The sequence below is a fragment of the Sardina pilchardus genome, chromosome 7 (assembly GCF_963854185.1).
Source record: "Sardina pilchardus chromosome 7, fSarPil1.1, whole genome shotgun sequence".
NCBI lineage: Eukaryota > Metazoa > Chordata > Actinopteri > Clupeiformes > Clupeidae > Sardina > Sardina pilchardus.
In genome coordinates, this window is record NC_085000.1 from 21,808,743 (window position 1) to 21,834,349 (window position 25,607).

Genomic DNA, 25,607 nt, shown 5'->3' on the forward strand with positions numbered 1-25,607 from the left:
ATGTAGGTGATTGGCTTGTGTGTGTGTGACTCATGTTGCCGATTGGCTTGTGTGTATGTGGTTCATGTAGGTGATTGGCTTGTGTGTGTGCCTATCCTGCAGTGATGATTCAACACCAGATGCATGCAGATATCTGTTATTTTTAGGTTACTCACTTCCTAGCAGCATTAGGTTGATATGAGGAAAGAGGAAGCTCTGAAGCAGTTAAACACAAAATCACATTTCTGACATTGCCCAAGACTCGCTTGACATGCCCTAGATTTTTGTCCAACTACTTGTAGCCACAGTCAGTCAAATATTTTGACCTATTTGAAAGATAAGTCAAATATGTATAAGAGAGGGCACATGGACACGTAAAATGGAAAGACGGAAGGTACCTACTTTTCAATTTCACTGTCAAATTCAATTTCACTTCCAGTAACACAATCATTTCCATTTCCAAAATTCCCATGTACCTGCAAGATCAGTTGTAACGTAGCCTTGCACACCCACACTCTCTAGTCACAAAGAACTCTACAGTGAAAATTAGTAGTCTGGTATGATGCTGCCTATAAACACCTTCCTGTTCTTGCCAAGATGCTTGCTGTGTTTACCCAGTCCCTTTGGTCACCACTAGAATACTGACAAAACAGGCAACCGCTTTTCCACACATAGGATTACTGCAATTTACCTCACAACACGCCACAGTCAGATCTAAACCTCTCACTCTAAGAACACTCCGGTGTGCTTATGTCACGTAAAACATGTACTTGCAGACACGGTTTAGAACTGTTTAGAGATAAAACAATTTTATATTAAAATAGATCCAAAGCGTATGCCAACGTATAGCAAAAAATGCTGCAACATTAAGACTGAAAAAGTAAGACTGCAATTTAAATCACCTTAGAGGTATGCATATACTGTAAGATTGTTTTAGAATGCTATTGAATACATTCAGGGAATTCACATACACATACAATCAAGTTGGATAATAGTCATTTGCTAAAGACTGAACACTCAAATTGCTGTTGCATTGCAGCTCAGACATCATATACTGTATCCCCTGCATGAGCTGCATTTCATTCAGTGATCCCACAGAGAGTGAATGGAGCTTATACACATCCTCAAAGCTAACAAGGGCCGGGTTTCCCAAAATTGTTAAGTAGCTCTTAAGTGCTAAGAACTTCTTAGGAGCGTTGTAAGAATGTTCTAAGAACGCTCCTAAGAAGTTCTTAGGACTTAAGAGCTTCTTAACGATTTTGGGAATCCCGGCCAAGGGCGGTTATCTACCCTCGTATAGTGAAGTCAGATACAGCGAAACATCACTGACAGTCAAGTGTTATTACCGCTATTGGCCACGTTTCCCAGATTCGTTAGGAAGCTCTTAAAGAACTTCTTCGGAGCGCTCTTAGAACGCTCTTCTTAACGAATCTGGAAAACGCGGCCGTTTTCAGCTTGGAAAGGCACACTAATCAGCACTAAGATATCTCACTTTCATTAAAAAATACACAAACAGGGACATGTAGACAGCTGGTGAATAGAGAACTCAGTCTTCCTGTATCAGCTGTGCTGGCTATGTAGAAAAACATTGAAGTCAAGCAGGCCATGGTGACAAATAGGGATGCCGAAAATGACCACAACCTCAAAGATAAAAAATAAACTCAAAAGACAGAGGAAGGTAACTTTGACGGTAATGTTGTGTGAATGAGTAGCAGTCCAATACTAAGTAAGGTTCCCAAAAGCTTTCTCGTAGTTCTCACCAGTGGATAGCGATGCGGGTCTGTTGTCTCAAGCTCAGCTCATCCCATCTCGGCATGTGAAAGCCATCCTTAGGAGACCATCCACGGAGAGCTGCTGCCTGGATACTGTATTTAGTGTGGGATCCCTTTAATGTCAATCTCTGCCCACCAAACCAACTGCTTGAGTTCATTATCACTTCATTATTCCACTGCTCGGTTGAGTTGCCCAAACTTGTTGTGAAGTTTAAATGCACACGTTACATACAAGCTGTAAAATACAGACGGCATTATCCCGTACTTGATATTTACTAAGCTGTTATCGACCCCCCTCGCTCTCACATGATAAAAGAGTCAGAGTCTGTGAAAAGTCTAACACTGTCTGATGATGACGTCCCAACAAACTGACAATCCAAACTTTCATATTGCTGCAGTGTCTTCCAGGCAGGTGGAAGAACCCTTGCCATTCCATTAGTGATCACATAGACGTATCAAAGTCCAAATCTTGGAGAAACATTTCATCAGGTGTCCCAGCCTGATTTGCAGGCCTGTAGAAAGAAAACACAGATTAAGTTACACTGACACAGAGAATTTGAAACTGGGGGATTTGAGGACAGAATGCCAAAATAGCATTCTATTGACATGAATGTAAAAACATACTGTAGCCGTAGATTCAAATGCGTAATCGTGCTCAAATGCTTAATCATGAATCATTATATTACTACTGAAGTCCTGATTAATGAGCCCTGATCAGAGACAGACAGGTGAGGAAATCAAAGGACACAATATGTGATAAGGAGATGGCTCATGAAATAATTCATTACATATTACTCATTAAGGCAGTGTTCACATTGTGTTCACAGACACGCTCTCTTCACCTCCAAAACACAAGGATTGCAAAGTAGCGAGTCTTACAAAACATGTAAGGTAGAAATTGATTGTGTATGTTGTTGCTATGAAATGTTGCATTTAGCTATATCGCTAGCTCCCTGACTTAAAAAATAAGGCAGGCAGCAAAGCCTCAACCTCAAAAGTTGAACTGTTTCAAAAAGAGAAAGCAAGGGGTTAACGATTAAGAAGAATTCCGCAATTTTTTTGATGACTGTAAAGCCTGACATCACTCAGTTATCATTACTTTGCTGTAATTACTATTCGGTTCTTAAGTCTGACGTCATGGGCCCAACAGATTATTAGTGCAGCCAGACAGTTTTTGCAACTTGTAAACTTTGTCATCATCACCTCTGTATTAGCGATTGTAAAACAAAATCGCTAAACTTTAACAGAGTAATTACTGCAGCTATGCCGCCAGAATATTCAAAGGTTACGTCCAGGCTTCCGCGAAACATAGGATTTGATTAGGTTGTGGCAACAAGTCAGTATTAAGATGGCAATTTTCTTAAAGGCTTCTCAGAATAGTTTACTTCACTGTCTATGGACAAAAACAAGTGAGTCTGACAGCCGTTGGACCCGGAAAGAGATTTATCATCTCAGTATTACATCATCACTTAATAACCGAATAGTCACATCCATTACTCACAACATGGCTGTGAACTCACATGTTTGCAATGGGGAAGTCCTCAAAATGGGGGTATACTGCAGCTACAAGAGGAGCGGCGTGAGAAGGACTGAAGTCCTGTGGGAACTGAGACCTGAAACAGAGTTCATGTAAACAAAAAAGTCAGTGTTGTAGTACATGAGCATACCACGCAGTACACACAGAGAAACACAGCAGCTGTTCCCCACAGGAAAGCTGCATCACAAATCATCAGGCATTCAAGCCCAGTTTTGGGTTAAACGAAGAAAGGGATGGAGAGAGAGGGAGTGCCAGAGACGGTGACAGAGAGAGAGAGAGAAAGAAAGAGATAGAAAGAGAAAAAGAGAGACCCTAACTAACCCTAACACATGATGTTGCAGCAACATGACCAGATAGATGTCATTCGGTCACCGCAACGTTACCTTCTGACCATGACCTTGCAGTGTCTCAGCAATGTTGCACAGAGAATGTTGTAATTCAGTGTTGTAAATGTTGTAAAATAGCAACTTTGTTGGTTGCAATGCAATTTCCCTTTTCCAAACAATTAAGTTGCCAACAGGTTAGCAACTATGGTTTTGGGAAACACAGCCCTGATTGACTAATAATGTAATTCTATGGCCACTTGGAAAAGTTGCCATTTGGTAGCATGAGTAATGTTGCTGCGACATCCTGACCTGGTAAACTGATAACACTGTCAGTTGGTAACCCAGCAGCACAGTTAAGTTGCAATTACATTGCAGCAACTGTGTTAGCTGAGAGAAAGAGAGAAAGAGAGAGACAGAGAGAGAGAGAGAGAGAGAGAGAGAGAGAGAGAGAGAGAGAGAGAGAAAGACTCACATGGGCACAGTGAACTGAGAAAAGGGAGCCATTTGTACATCAGTCAAACTAGAAGACGGGCTGGGATGGTCCCTTTAAACAAACAAACACATGTCAATTAGATTTTGTAGGCTAGTCTTTCAAACAAATCATGGAGAACAATAACACTTTACTTAAACTTCACTTACCTTGCACCAACGACTGTGGTGGTAATAGTTGTAGGTAGATAGCCCTCTGTAGTTGGCGGGATAGGCCCTAACATATCTGTTGTAAAGATGACATGAAGTTAAAAAAAGAAAACTGCCAAATGTAATTACAGGTCTAGAGTTAATTGCCATGAGCAGGGGTGCCAAGTTTCAGCGTGAGACGCGATCGGCGCCAACATTTTTTTGGACTGTCACACTCAAAGCGTGACATTTGGCAGCTCCGATTAGAGTCGATTTTTCAAATGTGAACTTACCAAAAGAGAAAGAGGCAAATAAATGTTACACAGCTCTGCAAGTATTATATAGGACAATGATAGACTTAGCAGCATTAACGTTAACTTGGAAAATCAAGGAGAAACAGCGAATCAACAGTGAACAAAATCTAGCAAGCAGGAGAACGTTTGAAATCTAATTGTCGGAGTCGGCGCTGTTGTGTTTGAAAGATAAGTTAGAGACGGCAAGACCCGCCTTACGTTGCTTCTGATTTGTTTATATTGCGTGATGCCTTCCGTGGTTGGTGAGATTTAGGCACAAAGGACTGATGGATTGGTTATTGCGGTCAGTCAATCAGAGCTCGAACTACGGCAAGGCAATGACTGAAGTGTATCATCATGAAAAAAATATATATATAGTGCACTGAATGGGGAAATATTTTGCGTGAGAAATGTCAAGTATGGCGTGTGGTGTGAGAATTCAAATTGCGTGACTGTCAAGCTCAAAGTGTGAGACTTGGCAGCCCTGCATGAGCAAGTCAGGATGTTTAGACATTTGTGGTAAATATCTGGTTTGCAACAATACTCCTGGAAATAAAGACTGTGGGCTGTCAGTATTCTCCTTTTACCTGAATAGTACGGGCCAAACACATCATTCTTTGGCAGGTCTGGATATACATGTGTAATGAATTCCAGATCTCGGATGCGGTCACCAAGGCAGCGGATCTCCAGGTCCCGTTTGGTGAAGGGCTGAATGTTCTGGATTCTTCTGCCACCATCTGAAGGGCAGATGTAGAATGGAGGCTCATAAAAACATTGCAATCATTGTGTTCATCTACTGAGCATTATGAGTACATTAAGCTATGAAACTCTGTCATTCTTAGTCATGAAAATGTCAACACCCAGAAAGTGTTTATGGTCTAGTCTCTTTCCCAGCTCAAAGCTCGTTGATGGCTTACTCTCGGCTGGGGCTACGTAGGCGATGGTGATGCCTCCGATCTCTGAGTCACTGAAGCGCAGGAGGAAAGTTCCATTGGGCTTATTCTGCAGGATCACATGCAGGTGCTGCTTCCCAATGAAGCCAAAGATCAAACTAGAGACAAACAAACAAACAAACAAACAAACAAATAGATAAATAAATAGCCATTTTCCTATGGAGCTTGTTCTTGTTGTGGTTCAAGCTACATCATTCTAAAGTGCCGCATACCCATCACTCCAGTATCGCGCCAGATGTTTCTTGGTAAGTTCCATCACGCCATCGAACCACTGCCAGAAGGTGAATGGCCGACCAGGCAGAACTTCCTGAAACACACACATTTCAGCTCTCAAAAACAATGATTACATTAGTCACTTTAATGTCAACATATAACATCCTGTCTCTAATTAGAGGAATGCTTCATGTTTGCAGATGACATACAGATTAGTGGAAAGCATTTCATGCATATGCCTTCAGTCATAGATCTATGGAAATAACTTTGTGGTACAATATGATTCTAAATTTCTCAGACGAAAAGTGTGGCATTATATGGGACAGATAATCAGGGCTGAAATTACTTTGTTGAATTGAGACCAGGTCACTAAGAGGTTGCTGAAGTCCTCAGAGATGTCTGGTTTGTTGAAAATCTTCTGGGCAAGGAAGTGCAGATTGTTGTCGTCTAGGCAACGGTTCGTCCCAACCTCAGACATAAACTTCCTGCTCAGGGTCAGCCGCATCTGCGTCCAGGGAACCCGCTCTGGCACCACAAACGGGATCCTGTTCTGCTTGTGAAAAAGAGCACCAATCAAGAAACTGTAGTATCCTCGCTACCTTCTAGCAAGACTGCACGTATCATTGCTCACTCTCAAAACTACAATTCCCAACATTTCATGCAGGGGAGCCGAGCAAAATCTGGACTGAATTAGGATTCTAGCTTGACGTCGTCATACTCAGAGTAAGATACTGTTCCATTGGGACATGAAGATTACACTGTTACAGTAATATCTTGTACTACACCGATAGCAAAACATAAGACCACAAAATACATAGCAAGGTAGGCTATACGGAAAAACGAATATTTTCCCATTTTCAAAATAAAACAGCTGAGGAAGGGTGTCGAAACCCCTCAGACAAACAGCTGGCCAATCAGAGATTTCAAACAAATGTTTTTGTATTATGTCATAACGCAAAAAAAAAGCCATTTTCCTTCGTTACAAGCCAAAATGAAGCCAGAGTTTTCCCACATATCCGCTCTGGTCGAATTTTTCAGAAATAACAATCATTTTCAGTGATAAAACCTCTGTTTCCATGTAAATGAAAGGCCAAACCGCATACAAATATATGCAAAAAAAAGTTCACAAAGCGTGCTGAGATGACGAGACACAATTTGCACAATAGTCCAATTTGATTGCTCTGTCTGAACAGCACCAGTTTGGGCAGAGTTGCTCCAAAACGGACATCCCATCTCAAATGTTGTGGGCGGGACAAAATTCAGCTTGAGTTCATGCTAGGATTCCTGTGAAATTGCTTTACTATAAATACATTCTTTCCTGATGTGTAGACTCCCCCTTATCATCTATACGATCAATGTAAACTGCTGGGGTTTACAGTATGTCTCAGTAAATTATTAACTCACAGATTTCAATACCCTTGAGAACAATACCCTTCAAGATGTACTCCATCAACAATTATTAACTGGGATTTATTCTCAAGAAAGCTGAGGCAAGCCCACTGTAACTGTAGTTTGCCCGTCTTTTTGTGGAATATAAATGACGTGTGAAAAAGAATATCCTTAAAAGACAATAAAGACTATCTATCTAGTTTGCAATGAAAGGAGGGGGTAGTATGCAATGTGTGAGAGAATACATGGAACAGTATTAATAGGAGGGTTGTGCTTGAAGGACTGACGATTGCAGTTACTGTGCAAAGGTTCCTCTTCGGTTGAGTAATAGTCAAAATGTCCAAACTAAGCATCATATATTTAACAAAGAACAATATGCTAAATATAATACAACATCAATACAATCTGTAAATATGTCATTGAGATGCATATACAATCCCTGTATTGCCGGGAACAAACGGGGATATAAAATGGATATAAACGATGACAGGTGAGAATGAACGTACCGGCTCTGAGAAGGCACAATCCCAAACAATGGTTGCCATAGCGTTATTATCCTGACTGCCATGAACAATAACGACCACAGGCAGGGTGATAGTCTGTAAGGACCCAGGAAAAAAAAAAATCTATCAGTTAAACTAATTAACCATAGCACCAAAACATTCCTCACCTCATGAGTATCTCAGGAACCTTATAAACATCTTTAACAATCTTTTGCAGAGCAGACTGATTATTTTGAACACTTAATATAATAAGTGCAATAACATAACATATAAAATAAGAATTACAATAATTGAAATGATATATAATTATTTACACAACTGCACACTGTCGTTATTGTAATTCTCAATGTTATCATGATTATCATTAGTAGTAAGAGTAGGCAGGGCTTAAAGGGATGTTCGGAGTATTTGCTCAGATGTCTTTATGGCGGGCGCCATATTGAAGTTTAAAAGATGGGCGTTGTTATATTGGCGAGACAGTTGAATGGGGTACTTCCAAACTTTCCAATGTCTTGTTTCATGAGTACAGACCCTATTTGCACTACTGTCAGCCCCAAGTTCCTCCAAGGGAAACGGCTTCTGGGAAGCGGTTTGGTCTGAGGTCATGGAGCAGGTGCAAAGGACTCTAGGGTGAGATTACTCCGAACCATCCCTTTAAGGCAAATACTATTTATGTGCCTGACGTAATTAGAAGCCACTCAATGATAAGATAAGATAACCTACATCCACATCATTATCCACGACAAGACAATCACACAGAATGTGCGTACAGCAGCACAGTGGGGTTAAAAGTGTACACCAACAGCAATCAGGACTTTAGTAGGCTAAGCCCCATAAATAAATGGAATAAATACTAACAATAATACACAGTATGTGGGTAGGATCATCTAGAATCGCATATGCCTCCCTGAGAACTGACTTTTCATACAGTGACTGTAGGTAACACTGTTCTTGGTGCCCTGCAATTTTCAAAGCTGTATTGACCAGACGCCTAAGACTGACTAACTGAACTGAACGATGACCATATCCGGTTTGAATACTACAGTAATGTCCCCCATATAAGCTCCATTGTGTATAAGCCGCAGGGCAGTGTTTTATGCCAGTTAAAAGAAACAAAACCATATTAACACCATATTAACTGCCCCCCTGTATTAACCTCATAGCTGAAGAAATGTTGCAAAATCAATGTATATGGGTAGTTGACATCTGGCCAAGAAAAAGTGTTTTTTTTTTAAAACATAATTTTTAAAGAAAAAATACAAATATTTATGTAGTATGGAAACTGTAGTTTCTGAAAATAATAGTGGTCACTCATTTCGTCAATGACCTCACCTATTTTTTCCACGTTTACACTCATCTGCACTGTGAATGTGTCCTATGGTGTGACATTTAAAAAGTACTAAGAAATGATATTGAATAACATTTAAAAATACATGAAACAGAATTGTTCACATTATTAAATCATTCTTTTCTTAAAATTATATTTATTTCACATAAAAGTTCTAATTACAATCATTTTCACCATGAATAGATGAACTTGATTGACTTTTTCCTATGAATGTCGATACATTTTTTTCCGCTAACCTTACAAAACTGTTTGAAATTGTACCTATCTAAGAGGAGCCATTATTGGAGCTCCCCTCATGCCAAACCTGGCTTTTTTTAAAGTACGTTTTGAAATTAAGGATGTTTTTCTGTTGTTTTATGTTTGTCACACTATAGGACAAAATGTCACACTGAAGGACAAAGATAGCTATTGCATGAAGTGAGTCAGAATATATGTAGTGTTTATTGTAACAGTGATAAAGGAGGACATTTGTTGGATAAGTGTTGCTTTTTCCAGGCTATTTTTTTTGATGATAACCCATTGTCAGTCAATAGTAATAGTACTTAACTGTGTTGAACTAATTTGTCGACTATGAAACCACGGTGAAGTTTCAGTTTGTCTATGAGTTCAAATAATAGGTGAGTGCAGATGCATGTAGGCTAAACTCTGCTAGTCACAAGTAAAGCAAGGTTTAGTGGAATCCCTGTTCCATATAGTCTTGTGTGCATGCAGATTCCTTCAAATGTGCTGCTGTGTGAAGTTGCATTGTTTGCTGTCGAAGGAAATGATAGATATTATTCTCATTGTTTTAAAGGATGTTACGCCCAAAACACACCCATGACTGATTAAGAGACATAAGAACAACCCTTTTGTGTCCAGCACCTGACAAAATCACACCATTAAATTAGTTAATGTGGACTGCCATGCCTTTAATGTCTATAAACGTTGTGCTTCTGACCATCCGTTTTTGATCGCCAAAAGAGGGACCATAATCCTCAATAGGGAAATTCCATTTTAAAACATTGCGTTACATTCATGAAGTACACTCTATCTAAAACATCACTACTGAAAAATAGCAAGAAACCATGTTGATGTTGGTAGCTGGTTTTAGCTGTTTTTTGCTGGTTTTCCTCCAGCTATTGCTGGTCTTTGCTGGTATAACTGGTTAGGCCACCAGGTGGACATGCTGGCGTGACCATCTAAGGAAGCTGGTCATGCTGGTGTGACCAGCCTGTCGTGTGGGATACAGCTGGTGTGAGATGGTCATGCTGGTGACCAGCCTGCCAAGCTTGACATTGTAGGTGTAAGATGGCCATACTGGTTTGCTAGTATGACCAACATAAGCTGGCATGACCAGTAAAAACCAGTAATGTAGACCAGCAACACCAACTAAAATGACCAGCGTGAGATGGTACGACAAGCAAAACCAGCAGAATTACCATCGTAAGCTGCAGGTATGTTTTTGCATGACTTTTGCTGGTCTATAGCTGGTTAACCATCATAGGTGGTCAAACAAGCTGGTTAACAAGCTGGTCAACCAGCAAACCACCCTAAGCTGGTCAGGCTGTTTTTTCAGCTGTTAGAGCAGTTTTTAATCATACTTGACACAATTATCTACAATGACATTCTATTCGTTGGTGGCAACACTGGAAGTTCCAGGGCAGGTTGGGCCACAGGTCCTGCAGGGAGGTTCTTTCTGTTATAAAAAAAAAAAGTTTTAGATTCATGTACTTTATATTATAGTTGCTTTAGTAACACTTCAGAACATTGTATGTCGTCTCTAAAATAGCAATAAATATGTGAATTTAAGTCATTATAAGTGTCACACCAAAGGACATTTCCTGTCACACCAAAGGACATTTAAGCTTTTGTGGCAGTTAATGACCATGCTAATACTAACTGAGCTGTCATTAGCAACTGGCATCATGCATTTGCATAATATTACATAGTCCTGCTGTTAAAAATACAAATTTGAATACAAAAATGGCATTTAGGGGTGTCACACCAAAGGACAAAAAAACTTAACAACTTCAGTGGTCTGAAAACATAATTGAATATTTGAACAACTCTTGAGAGAAATTCTCACCTTGTTCACTGCTCCAGGGCTTCATTGGGGTCTTCAGTCACATGACCTTGAATGGGGTCTTTCAACTAAATGTATATGTCCATGATTTTGGCCAACTTAACATCAGGTTATTGCATAACACCAAAGGACATTTTTTTCTGTGACGAACTTTACGGAGTTCCTACCATTTTAGAAATGTATGTATGGGAAAAGTGATTGCCACTTAGTAAAATAGACACTTGCACAATTATGCCAGGAGCGTTCATTAAAAATTTGAAACATTATTTCCTCTATTTATAAAAGTTAATATTTATATGATTATGTTGTCTACCATCACACCATAGGACAATTGTAAGGTTTGGCTCAAAGTTCTGAAAAGCGATAAATAACTCAGGTATTAAAACAACAAATTCATGTAAAGCAAGAAAATGTTTAACCTTTTACAGTATTTTAAAATGTGAAAATGTGAAATTAATTGTGTTTTATCTTCTGTGACGGTGAAAAAGCCACGTCATGTCATCTACCCATATGCCGCGGCTAATAGTCGGGAAATTACGGGATATAGCGTATCACACTCTCTAAAATAATTTGGAAAAACAAAAACAGGAGATTCCTGTTCACACCATAGAGTCTAAGCCTTCTTAACATCCTCAGTTGGAGCCTTGTACAAAGACTTTCAACATGAATGTGCCAGGTAAGGGAACAGTCGATAAAGACACCCAGATATTTATATGGCGTAACCTGATGTTATTGGTATGTTGTGAATGAGTGCAGGATTATGTCTACAGATATGCTGGGTGAAGCCTGCCTGTACGAACATCTGGCGAATTTGGATTTCGCCCGGCAGCTCAGGCTGGAAACCTGCACATCTATCTCCTCTGTTCCCTGCCAGAACCTTTGGCACTGCCAAAGCGTAGCCTTCCCATACTAATGTTCATTCTTAAACGATTGAGCTTAGTATGGTGATAGCCAGACTAGTCTACAGATTGAGTTTGGGTCAAATACAATTTCTATAATCAATTATAATTCTATAATCTAGATATGAAATGGCCTGTATCCATGCACAGTGCCTGAGAACTTGTACACAGAGCTTGAGTCAGACACACTGTGGCAACGGAGGCTGTGGGTTGCTCACATACCTGGACGCCGTAAGCAGTGTCACATCCTGTGATGGCGATGTCTGCAGTAAACAGAATGGCAAACTTCTCCTCCGTCACTGACTCTGAGCCCTTTCTGTCTGCTCTCTTTATCTTCTTGATGGACTGACAGAGTGACAACAGAGAAGATCATTGACTTCAACTCAAATAGTAGTATAAGTATAAAGTATAAGTATAAACCCAGTATAAACAACGACAAAATCAAAAACACATGATCACAACAAAACACTGAGCAACAGCAGCGCTCCTCACTAGACAAGTTAATAAGTGTGGATGTTTGCTCAAGTCTAGACAACCTTTTGTGTAGTAGGTATGTAAGGCAGAAGCATTTGAAACTTGGCCCTGTTACAATTGCATTACGCTATGACAAAGCAGGAAATGCTACAGCAACGTGCCACTGAGATCCTGGGATTCTGTCTAGCACATTCTTATCATATGTTAAAAGCAGTTGGACTTTCAACATGATCTGAAAAAAAAAAAAAAAAAAAAAAAAAAACACAGCACAGAAGAGGCACCGGGAAATCCCTGCCGTGTGCACACGATAAATCTGGCAGAAGAGAGCAGGAAATGGCAGCTTTAAAAAGGGTCTTCCTCCTCGTTCCAGTGTGGGTGTCGTCATAGAGCGCTTTCCAACGAAAAGCATGACGAATCATCATTCAGCAGAGCTCTGACTGTCATCTGCTCATATGCCACACCTGTACCATAAACACACACAAACACACACACACACACACGCAAGCACACAGTGCTGTCGCAACCACACCTACCATGTTTCGAAAGTTGGCACACATGCTTTTGCTGGATGGGTTATGCTCTAATATCGCTGTGCTGTTGATGAGTTCCCCAACGTTCTCACTGCCAAACAGAGAGGAAACCACCGCAGTATCAGCATCACAGTGGAATCTCATGCTGCACCCCCCCCCCGCAACACTTGCCCCATTACCCAAGCTGAAAGTATCACATGCTTTCAGATGATTCATCCATAACGCTGTATTATTACTGAGTACGTTTTAAAAAGGAACTTTGCCCATGTGAAAGAGTAATGCACTTTTCAGTATGGAGGATGCAGGTCAAAATACATTTTGCTTCAAATCACATCGCTTTGTCAGCTGTTAAGGGATATTACATCTTCATGACTTATGAAACGCAATTTGTTTTTGAATTGTTGAACTGAACTGATCCTTATTAAAGGATAAAATCTGCAGTTTACAAAAAAGTGGTTATTTTGAGGTTTGCAGACTTGATACAGGAAATGTTGGCTTGGTGTCGTGAAAAATCCACCTACAATTACAACTTCTTGAGACTTGAAAGAGTGGGAGAGAGAGAGAGAGCGAGAGAGAGAGAGAGAGAAAGAGAGAGAGAGAAGTGATGTGAAATAGTGCAATGCTCACGTGGTTATGCCGCCGGGCTGTCCCAGGTTCCGCGCCTGCACCTCCGTGACGATCTGAGCCCTGAGGAGGATGGGCTTGCCCGTGGCCACCTTCTCTCCGAGCAGATAGCGCACGGTGGTGGAGAACTTGGACTGGGTTTTGATGACCTGCGGCGGCTGCTTGTCCACCACCATGGAGCTGAAGCAGGAGGAGAGCAGACCACAGTGTCAGCCCTTCAGATCCAAACACGGCAACCTCTTTCCCCTTACTCGATAACTCTCCAACACAGCTGGTACTAGCAATGCATGTGAAAAAGAAACCCACTTTCCCCAGCCTTCACAGTCAGTCTGTGTTTATGATGAATAAGGAACATTCAAGACAATCTAGTCTACATTAGCTGATAGCATTTATCAATGTATAGTGTTTTAGAGCAGTGGTTCTCAAACTGTGGTACAGGGTACCACTGGTGGTACGCGGACTCTCTGTTGTGGTACTCTGGGAGTCTCCGAGATGTTTTTTTTATTTCATGAAGACAATTATCAATTAAAATGATATAAAAATACCTATAATGAAAAATCATTAAACTGAAACTTTTTTTTTTTCAAGTAAAATATATTTAAATTGGCCTACTATGCTACTGTATTTTAATGCTGGTCATAATGGTGGTACTTGGAGAGCCAATTGTTCTCTGAGGTGGTACTCATTGTAAAAAGCTTGAGAACCACTGTTTTAGAGAGCATTCCTCCAACGTTCACAACTAGCCTAAAACCATATAATATGTCGCAATGCTGCTTTGAACCTTTTGAACCTGCTTTGAGTTGAAAAGACAGTGTATTCCTTAGGGATGGGTATTGATAAGTTTTTATCAATATCGATGGCATTATCGATTCTGCCTATAAATCCAATTCCTTATCAATTCTCTTATCGATTCCCAAAAAATGTAGGTGCACCCACATTTTTCATTGCATCGCCTTTAACGCCAAAAGGTCACCTTTTATCGCTCTCCTTTCATATAATGTGAATGATTTTTTAACAACAAGGCGTAGAAAAAGCTTGTCTTTATTTAAAACACAATAAAGAATATACATATTCTTTATAAAGAATTATAAAGATGTATAGCCTACAGTGTATATATATAATATAATATAATTCTTTATATATTCTAATCTATAGCCTACTACTGACATTTCTGATATTCATGACATTCTGCCTCTTTAATTCAGCTGTTGGCTTGAAGCCTCAAATTGTAAACAAAGTAGCATAGTTGGCTAGCTTATTATAGTCTACTGGTTGGACTGTTCAGTTTCCCCACGTGTGTTTAAGTTGCAAGGTAGGCTAATACTTTGTCTCCTTGGGACAGGCCCTTTTGAGTCTTAGAGTTGGATAACATTGAGATGATCAGTCAACTTGAATGCAAGAGTTTGAATCAAATTTGTGCAGTAGCCTACGCTATGATGCTAACCGAAATTAATTATAATGTCGCTAGTTGTCTTCTATGCGTCATTGCTTTCACAATTGTGAATGTGCATGTCGAGGGGCGGGTGTCGCGCACGAGAGAGGGAGAGGGAGAGAGAGCGGGCCAAGGGGGTTACTTATATACAGTTTGGTAAAGTTGCACGCATAGTCTACAATTAAAACTTGTGAAGGAAACGTATGCTTTCACCCGAGCAGAGCGTCAGGTGCACCTAGAATTATTTTCAGGCACACTCTTAAACATTTTGGGCGCATATGCACTCTGGAGCCCTGGACCGGGCAACGTTAGCAACCCTCCGTAGTCTGTCAAACACATGACACTCTTGGAGCTTAATCCCATGCTTCACGGACAAATGTTTTAACATATTGCTGGTATTACTACCCTTACACGATTTGACTTGTAGTATGAGTCGTCGCAGAGGGCGTGTAGTAACACAAAATTTCAGGAAAACCGGAAAAGGTAAGACGTCATGCAGGCTGAGGGAATCGTTAAGGGAATCGATAACAAAAAAGACGTACGATGTCGATGAAATTGATAAGTTAAACCCGGTTCCAAGACGGAACCGGTTATCGATGCCCAACCCTAGTATTCCTACAGACTAGTGCTGTGCCAGTTCAAACATGCCATCTCTGTTCTGTAGAAAACTTGTGCTCAATTACATGCCTGCTTTAAAAATAGGATGATAGGGAAAAACATAATTCCAGCTAAGCATTCAATAATGAATACTGAATATTATATTAGAATATATTAGCCTATATTTAATGTGCAGTAAGTCGAATTTAGGCATGGCTGCATGTAAGTTAAGGCTATGTTCATTGTTAAGCTTATTGAATAACTTCTTGATAGAGAATATAAAACATTTTGTAGAATGATGCAACATCGTATGAAATTTGCAACGATGTGACTCGACAATCTCCGGTAGCCTACAGTATAAGTATGATATAAGTGACATCACACTCTGTCGTTCACTCGTTGTCTGTAGCTGATCAAAATGACTTAAGCCTAAAGCTTCGATGTAAGACTATATTTAGCCTATTGAATAACTTAATGATATAGAAGACAAACAATTTTGTCGACAGCAATGTGACTCAAAAACAGTCTTCTGAAACGTCCTCAAATTCGGGGCCATTAGCCTATTAGAATTATTTGTTTATTCAAAGCCTCGAGTCCAAAGTATCCTCGGCTTTTCGAAGAGTCAGATTTACTGCACATTATGTTTGCTTCATTTTTAATAGTCATTGTAATATTATGTTAACACATTATGTTTACTTCATTTTTAATAGTCATTGCAATAGTCATTGCATTACCTATGGCACTCAGCCTTCGGCTTCGTGCCTGCGGCGAACCACAGTCGTGGCGATATTGGCCAACAACACCACTCCCTCTCATGCGATAATGCTTAAATATCTTTGCCATTTCTTATCCAAACACAACAAACTTGCCCTTGCACTGACTCGTGCCCGTAGCAAGACACCTGGCATATTTGAAATCGACTGGATCAAATGGTTCAACAGATAGGCGAATAACACACACAAACACACACACACATATACACACACACACACACACACACACACACAGACAGACGTTCCTGTCATTTATAGACACTGTAGATGTCATGGTATCTTGGTACAGCGTAAAAGTCTGGAATGTGTGTGTGTGTGTGTGTATGTATGTATGTGTGTGTGTGGGGAGGGGTCTCACCTCTGGATGAGAGTCTTGAGCAGCATCCCAAGCCGGTCCTGCATATCTGCGAATGGCTCTGAACTGCCATGATCCTGTCCCACCAAAATGACTTCCTGTCTGAGCTGCACATTCACACCTAGCAACTGTTCACACCTACACGGGAGACATGGCAGATATCGGTTCAGCAACCGCACAACTCAGATATTAGAGATCAGGGTAGATGTTGCTTGTGCAAAACATTTGCTATTCATTTGGAAACCATGCTAACATTCTTAACTGGTAACTTCAAATGGGTCGAAATATACTGTACGTCTGAAAAGATAACACCTCTCATTGACTAAGAATGCAATAACTGTCACACAGTTTAGAGATCAAAATGTGTAATGGGGGTATCGGTCTGCTTCACTCAAATGTGTGTCATCTGGGTGGTGTACAGTCTGTGTTATCTGCCTGATTTTAACACAGACTAGCCTCAATAACCTCAAAAACACCGCCTCAACCAAAACACGGCTGCACTAATCACTGCCGGAGAAGAGCTGACTGAAAAGCCCACGGTGGAGCTGTTGGCTCTCACCAGGTCTGCAGAGGCACCAGGTTCTCGTCGAAAGGAGCGCCGATGGAGGCCTGGTGTTGCTCCCACCTCCAGTCCTTGATCCTCTGGATGAGCCGCTTTTGGCACTCTTGGAGAATGACGATGGTCTCATGCAGCAGCTGAACGCGTTTCTGTCAACATGAGATTACCATGGTTACCATTGCAGGCAGGTGGTCTGCAAAACTCAGACTTCAGATTCATGTGTTATCATGGAAGAACAAAAACAATCTGTCTTCTATAGGAAATGATTATAGTAGAGGTACTCAAATAGGAGAACATTATATAACTATAATGTTTTTATTACATCAATTTAAGGCCTATGTTTGTTTCTGTTTTACAGAGTTAGAACTGACAATGAACACTGAAGTTCATTTGAGTACACACACAAACACAAACAGAAATGTGAGAGGTGCTTCCACAAAGACCATGCAAAAAATGAAACAGCAATGGTCAAAAGTCAACAATCAACAAATCTATAAAAACAGTACGGATGGTTAGGTCTACCTTGCCATACTCCTGATATTTGTATTCCAGCTGTTGGATGCGTTGTTGCTTTTCTAACTGTGACTTATCAAGCTCACTGGAGTGCATGGGGCCTGAGAAGAAGAATAGCATGTAAGGACAACTCCAATGACGCAACAACAGCGTGGGAAACTTTAACTTTCTCACATTTGCATGAAAAGTATGAAAAAGAGAGACTTTTACGCAAGCCACACAATACATTTAGCAAATCTTTCTATCGAAAGGGACAAATGCCAATGAAATCCAAATCGTCTCTGAGGAATATGGAAAAACTGAGCTTTGACAGGAAGGATTCGCATATTCAAGGCAATGCCTATTTAAAGGAACACAGCGTCCTTTTGGGACATTAGCTAATGTACATGTTGTGACTTGTATAGTTACAACATCTAGGCTACAACTTCTTGTGATAAATGATTTGCACACAGCACCTGAAAAGGGGGTCATCCCTATGTTCCCCGGGTCCTATGTTCTCCGGTTTTCCCCAAAAGGGTCCCATGTTCCCCCGGTCGCTATGCATACCCGGGGAACATAGGACCCTTTTTGGGAAAAGCAGGGAAAATAGGACCCTTTTTAAAATGTAAAAACAAAAGGGTCCTATGTTCCCCGGTCCCATACAAAGTGGGGAACATAAGCCATGCTAAGCTATGCTAACAGTGGGTGCTTCAGACTGAGTTACTACATGCAGAGACGAGAAAGGAATGTAACCTGTCATCTTATCTAACTCTGGGGGAGATGGTCAATAAGTTTATTTCCCAAAATGTTGGCATGTTTTTTTTTAAGGTAAAGCAACAATAAGATGTGAATCGTTGTTATACCTATTTGTATCACCTATTTCATCTATGCAAAGACTGGTCAAGGCAATAGATATTTTGTGGCTCAGACTCAACAGACCAACTTTCTACAGACAGCTTCCAATGTTAAAGGTACTCAACATTAATATGTATTTTAAAGAGTGAAAAGGCCCATGTTCTCTATCGAGGAGGGACAGATAAAAGATCGATAGATAGATCGACAGATAGATAGATAGATAGATAGATACTTTATTGATCCCCAATAAATAAATAAATAGATAGATAAATAGATAAATAGATCATAATTATGTCCTAGAGAAGACGCACTTGACATGGATTCCCCATCCTGCCTCTCCCAGTTGAGCTCCCCCTGGAGCTCGTGCATTTGTTGGCGGCAGTTGCGTATCTCCAGCACTTTGAGGACCAGGTTGTCCATGTCTTGGTTGCTCTTGGTTACAGGATTTGGGTTGCCATTCACAGCTCTAGGGCTCGGCGAGAGCCTTGGGACAGCTTGCCCCGGCGGACATTGGCCAAGGTGGCCAAAGTGAGCCCTCCGTGGCCCCTATAGTGAGAGGAGACCAAAAACAAGCAGCTAACCTACAGTAATTATACAGTGCATACAGTAATGCGCATTATGCACCTAAAGTACCGTATTTTCCGCACTATAGGGCGCACTGGATTATAAGGCGCACTGTCAACGAATGGTCTATTTTCAAACTCTTTTCATATATAAAGCGCATCAGACTACCGTAATTTCCCGACTATTAGCCGCGGCTTACACTTTGATTTTGCAAAATTTCTTCCGCTATGAGGTTAATACAGGGGGGCAGTTAATATGGCGTTAATATGGTTTTGTTTCTTTTAACTGGCATAAAACACTGTCCTGCGGCTTATACACGATGCGGCTTATATGCGGGAAATTACTGTATAAGGCGCATTAAGCGAAACAAAACCGATAAGTCAGTCAGTCAGTCAAACTTTATCAAACGCATTCACAATAACATTTTGACAGAGCGCCGTGTATCACACAAAATCAATTCGAGGTCCTGAATCATTCCATATATAAGGCGCTCTGGATTATAAGGCGCACTGTCTTTTTTTGAGAAAATTAAAGGCTTTTAAAGGGATAATCCGTAGTGAAATGCACTTTAGATCAATTTTTCGGACTATTGGGGGTACATACGTTGAGTTGACACCAAAATCATGTCATTCGGATGTATTTTGAGAAAGTTCGAGCTCACCATTTTTAGCCAAAACTCGTTAGCCTGGAAGTGACCGGGGCGTGTCCTTTCGCCGCTACCTTTCCGGAAATGTTAGTAAAGTGTTGTTAAAACGTTGCCAGCTGCAGCAGCGACATTTCCGGAAAGGTACTGACTCGATTAAATTCATTCTGGACTCTCTATCCGACCACATAAAGACGTGGGGATACTTCGGTTTGGCTTTAGGGACCCTCTACTCACTACCACGTAAGTGTAGTGTTGTTTGGAACAGTAGAAGAGGTATAAAAATAGCGTTTTGTAGCGGCGAAAGGACACGCCCCGGTCACTTCCAGCCTAACGAGTTTTGGCTAAAAACTGTGAGCTCGAACTTTCCCAAAATACATCCGAATGACATGATTTTGGTGTCAACTCAACGTATGTATCCCCAATAGTCCGAAAAATTGATCTAAAGTGCATTTCACTACGGATTATCCCTTTAAGTGCGCCTTATAGTCCGGAAAATATGGCACATAATGACATCCCAACACTATGCTGGGGGTTCTCAGGGGAGGCTGAGCATGTGCTTACCGTCAGGCCAAGAAACTGCCTCTCCTTCCGTAGTATTTCTCTCACCGTCCGAACTAGCATCATTGGCTGGACCATGCCCTACAGACCGTGACCACACAGAGCACAGGTGAACTCATCAACTCTTTGCATTTCATCAACTCTTCCTCAGGTCATTGTGCACAAGCAATAGTCTCTAATCTGAAACCATAAAGCACTACAGACATGCATCCTTTACACAGTGCACAGTACAGACTGCGTAACATACATAACTGACAGCCCAGTACCATTTTCCTGCTGAAGTCCTGCAGTCTCATTCTCTCAAGTACATTTTGATGCTGCTGAGCCTGTTCCAAGAGTAGCTGTTCAATATTGCTTGCAAGACTCTGTGCTTGCGGCTCTTGTTCCATATTTTCAACATCAAACTCCTCCCTAAGGACACACACACACACACACACACACACACACACACACACACACACACACACACACACACACACACACACAGAGGCTGAATATAGGATCGTGAACATAAAGCCGAATATATCAGTTAGAGAATTGGGTGAATATTTGTGCAAATTCACCCAATCCATGATAAAACATCAAATTGTAATTATCATCCAAATCAATTAACTTCTCCTTTCACCATAAACCTTACCATGGTTGATCCTCAATCCAGCTGGCCAAGTAGTGTCTAACATCCATGGGGAATGTTGAGGGGGGATAGAGTTCACTCAGAGCCTGGGTAGGCAGCCGCTGAACTAGCAGCTTCATCTGTTCCCACTGAGCCATGGTCACACAACGCTGAAACCACAAACTACTGTAAATTAGGGCCTCTTTAAACAATTGAACTTATAGAAATATATAGGAATATACTGTAGGCTGGTGAAACACAGTTTCACATGCACAAGATTCACAACTAGGAGAGTTATAATGACACCAAAAACCAGAAAGTCATAACTCTTCTAAATAGCAGCGATACATTTTAATGGCCAAGAATCAGACAAATTAATCTATTTTCCTTTCTTTTCCAATTTCAATTAACAGTCAAATATATAGATATATAAATGTCTAAACTACAGTCTAAATCTACCTTTTTGCTCTAAGTCATGCTTTAAAAAATATTGCGGGTTTGACTGTATTTGGCAAATTTCATGTTGTGGCTTTACGTGTCACTGGAGATGACAACAAACCAGAAATACTGCCCATCCGTAACTGCTCATCCGCGTTCGACATCCTTCTTCTCTGTGTGCCTTTACGTCCAGGGGCCTAACACACCCTCTTATTCTCTAGCACATCTTAAGCAACACGCTAAGAATTCTGAGTAAGTTGATGTGTGTGATGTGTTTCAAATCACCCATTCTGGGGCACCAGAGTTTTGAAAAGTGTTTATGTTTACACGTGTTTACACGTGTTAACTATTGCGGTAACAATTTAGCTTAGGGAACTGACTACAGGAATTTTTGGTATTGTATCACAGCCAACATAAACAGAGATGGTAGCTCCATTTTGCTGTTTTGGGTTACTAAGAGCATAGTTTAAAAAAACAGGTTCTGTTCTAAAGGTCTTTTCAAGATGGTAGAACATGTTTACTTGGATATCACTATTCTGCCTATTAACCTCATTCAGAATTAAACAATTGTCTGTTTCTGGTCAGAGAACTGCAGCTACTGTATACATCAACCATTAACCTACACAGCAATGCACACATTTTTCAATCCATGACACAAGCACAAAATGAAATGAAAATGTGTGAACAACTGTGAAGTACTATTCAGTTTGACGAAGCTATATAATCGGTGCCTCTCATACATTGTAGAGACCTTACCTTTAAGTACTGAATCACAATGGTCCCTTAGTAAACTGGCTTGCTCCTCTCCAGACGTAAGGGCATACAGGACGGAGACAGGCTCATGTTTCCACGCTCATTGGTCACAATAATGGCAGGCGTCAACTGTGACATGATACAGTAAGCCAAAATCATCATAGATGCGAAACACTTACACGACTGAGAGTAACATGAGTATGAATTCAGTCATGTTCTGTTACTTTAAGCCTAAGGGAAACTTGGCTTGATGCCAGGTACACAGGATAAAAGGACAGGAATAGGCCTACAGTACAATTTGCAAGTGCAAGACTGCATGAAATCAGGCGAGGCCGTGAGAGCCAGAGGGGCGTACAGTAAGTGACAAGAACAAGAGCTCTTGATCAGCTCAGCTCTTTCTACTGTCAAAGGAGATGATTCTTTTAAAAGCAATTTTAGAATGATTTGTGAAAAAACAAAGAACTTAACACTGAATACAATGAACCAATCGATTTTTGTTTTGGCCCTCCTGTAAAGTTGGTGAAATGTCACATACGCCCCTCTGGTTCCAAGCTGTCTTTGCCTCGCATCGCACTGCACCGCGTAAACACTTGGGCGTATGTAAACTGCGAAAACTACCATCGTAAAGAACAACCTTTTCGCCTTGTGTTTACTCGGACAGGCCTTGCTGACATGCAAGCAAACCACGTCAACCCATCCAACATCACATGAGTACTGCGTAAAAGCAAATCTAGACCGCAGATGGATACATGACAATAATACATTTTTTTTGTATTTTCCCCCTGAATTGCTGATGAACATAGCAGGAATGTAACTGCCTCGCGCCAAAGCCTTAGTAACCTATCAAATCATATTATAAACCTCCCAGCCTGCAGGCTGCAGAACGTAGCAACACCAGTTGACTAGTCAAAACGACAATTAAGTCCCACTGTTTGGAAATATGATAGATAGCATATACTGTATCATAATGTATTGATTACATATTGACATGGTGTGGCTTCAAACGCTCATAATTCCACCGACAACGGTCCATAGCCTAGTAAGCACTGTGCGTAATGCTTCTTTAAACAATGTGTCGTTTAAACATCTAAGCAATAAGTTAAGATTTCAACGAATAAACATTGCCTGGAGTTGCACTGGAGGTAGAACCAAACGAAGTTTCCCTAATTTTACTATAGCCTACTGTCAGGCTACGCAAATGTTCTAACTCGCCAGAAGACTTACAAATAATTTTTCACTATGGATAACTTTTGACTGGTCCAGTTTAGACATCCTAAATTGTCATAAAAATAGGCCTTTCTTACCTTTAGGATGATTAATACAAGTCGGTTGTAAGCGTAGTCTTTCCTATCACCACTTTCACTTCACCATAGCTTAGCTTGAAACAACTTTGTGCTAGAAGGTGTTGCAATGCGTTGGCTTCTTGCGGAAGACACGAGTAGCCTATACAACTTCTACTGTAAGGCTGAACTGTCAGGCCAAAGCCTAAGTGGGTAACAATTTAACAACTGTTCGAAGGGCGTATATCCTACCCACCCGTTTAGGCTAGCTAGTCCATATCAAACAAGACCATGTAAAACTATACGACTTTAATCAGGGTTAAACTGTTAATGTAGGCTACTTTGTGTCGAATAGGACTAGTTTAAGAGGGGCAAAAAAAAAAAAAAAAAAACATTTCCTGTATTGTGCACAAAAAGTATGCCCACACAACGACCATCTAAAATAGGGTACGGTTTCAAGGCATTTACGACAACATTAAAGGCGTTATTCCAAAGAAATATTAATTAATTTCTAAAATGTTCCTCGTTGGTTTTTAGCGATACAATAGATAATAGATATAGCTGAGTCCTGATGTTTGGAACGTTTTGTCTCCATCCTGAGGCAACTAGGCCTATAACAACAGTTTTGTGTTCTTCATTGCCACATTATTAATCAGACTGTTCAAATGACGATTGGCAGTAATTTATTGTCTGAAACACAGACCGAATGAAAATGTAGGACTGTGATCTAAAACATACTTTGGGTTATTTAAACAAGAACTCATCTGTTGTCGTTAAGGTGGCTAGCTAGCCTACGCCTGATTTGAAGTAGATTGGTTGAACTCCAATTTTCACGAAAATCTGGACAGTTGCGCATAGGCTACTTACCAGCTCAATTTTACTCCAACGCGTCTAAAATCCAGTTTTGATGTTCTTGATGAAGACAAGATTCGAATACGAACATCCAACTGAAAGTAGGCTACAGAAGCCACTTGATGATTTGTAACAACACTTCCCTCTCCAACGAAACCGAAAGTGCGCAGCCAGCTAAGCAGCAGTTGCAAACTTGAGAGGCACGCGTCTGGCGTTCTTCGCTTTCTGCATAACTGAGTCAATTTAGGTAGGTTAAGTCATCATCGTGTAACTTCTGTAGGCCTACCTTCCTCTCACAATTTACCGTAAGAAGAGTTGAAACCTTTTTGTGTCTTTAACCAGGAACCGATACTGTGATCGAAATATGATTACGCAAGGCTTAATTAGTCACTACCCATAATGTATCATACGTTATTGCAAGCAATTAGGCTACAAAGTGTATCATGTGAGGGATAGGCTACTGTAAACACATACAGACTTACAACAAAAATCGAACGACTCAAATTAAAATATAAAGCTGACACTATTTTTGAAATACTGTAAAACATGTTTTCATTTTCTTCAAAGAAGAGACATTTGGCTTTGGAAAAGTTGTTTTAGCAACTTAGCACCACAGCATTGAAATTGCCAAGATTACATTAATTATTTTTTTTATTTGCTTTAATTGTGTAGTTATGCCTCTAAAGGGAAAATAAATATGTAGTAAGTATCCTGTATGAGAAAAACATTTCCATCTCAGACTCCTTGCTTTTCCACATCCTGATACCACACAGACTTACACACAGGCAGTATTGATACCACACCATGCAAATAATTCCACTAAAGTTAAGTAGCTCCGAGGTAAACATCAAACACCAGCTACTCGCGTTGCAAACAAAAGCAGCATTTGATTCACAACTTCATCATCATTATTTCACTAGACTATAACTAATAGAAATATGAAGCTAAGATGGATACCACAAATAGCAACACACTCTTGAACGTCTGATGTTCACCCAATAAATCTATTATCACATATCATGATATCACCATTCCTAAAATGCTGTGTTGTTGCCTAATTCGTACATAAGACGACATTACTGGCGTTTGATTTTGTAGCCACAAGGTGGCACCAATAGCTTACATACCTATCTCCCTACCTTTGTATTTCTTTCACCAGACTGTCAATTTACAGTGTTATGGTGGGTGGACATTTTGCTTAGGGCTTTTGCTTTATTGTACTGGTCAAAAACCTTATATTCCTCTCAGGTTGTGTTTTGAATGCACCTACAGTGGTACGGTTTATAATGTGCTCTTAATGTGATCATTAAAACTGGGAAC

General features: G+C 40.5%; 1 protein-coding gene across 3 annotated transcripts; it reads right to left on the reverse strand.

The window, feature by feature from the left end:
- Positions 1 to 761: 761 nt before the first annotated feature.
- On the reverse strand, positions 762 to 24,584 carry stat6 (signal transducer and activator of transcription 6, interleukin-4 induced). Of its 3 annotated transcripts, none has more exons than XM_062541273.1 (21): positions 24,303 to 24,584; positions 22,159 to 22,284; positions 20,989 to 21,147; positions 20,618 to 20,762; positions 20,355 to 20,432; positions 18,895 to 19,129; positions 17,759 to 17,850; positions 17,237 to 17,385; positions 16,681 to 16,815; positions 13,524 to 13,700; positions 12,900 to 12,987; positions 12,115 to 12,237; positions 7,587 to 7,679; positions 6,038 to 6,241; positions 5,691 to 5,785; positions 5,443 to 5,576; positions 5,113 to 5,262; positions 4,254 to 4,329; positions 4,087 to 4,158; positions 3,272 to 3,364; positions 762 to 2,263 (listed from the first exon to the last, which is right to left on the reverse strand). In XM_062541273.1, the coding sequence occupies exons 3-21, from the start codon at positions 21,120 to 21,122 to the stop codon at positions 2,194 to 2,196; spliced, it is 2,343 nt and encodes a 780-aa protein (XP_062397257.1). In that variant the 5' UTR covers positions 21,123 to 21,147; positions 22,159 to 22,284; positions 24,303 to 24,584; the 3' UTR covers positions 762 to 2,193. The 3 variants fall into 3 exon arrangements, with proteins under 3 accessions (XP_062397257.1, XP_062397256.1, XP_062397258.1); XM_062541272.1 differs by having other exon boundaries at positions 20,989 to 21,134; positions 24,303 to 24,583; XM_062541274.1 differs by lacking the exon at positions 24,303 to 24,584 and adding an exon at positions 23,460 to 23,728 and having other exon boundaries at positions 20,989 to 21,134.
- Between the last annotated feature and the right edge of the window lie 1,023 nt (positions 24,585 to 25,607).

What these genes read in the sequence shown, in the direction of transcription:
- stat6 (XM_062541273.1), bottom strand. Translation starts at nt 21,122, where the DNA reads ATGGCTCAGTGGGAACAGATGAAGCTGCTAGTTCAGCGGCTGCCTACC. An exon ending in GCGCGATACTGGAGTGATGG is followed by an intron (nt 5,577 to 5,690) that starts GTATGCGGCACT and finishes GTTTGTCTCTAG; the next exon opens with TTTGATCTTTGGCTTCATTG. An exon ending in GTTTGGCCCGTACTATTCAG is followed by an intron (nt 4,330 to 5,112) that starts GTAAAAGGAGAA and finishes TCTTTACAACAG; the next exon opens with ATATGTTAGGGCCTATCCCG.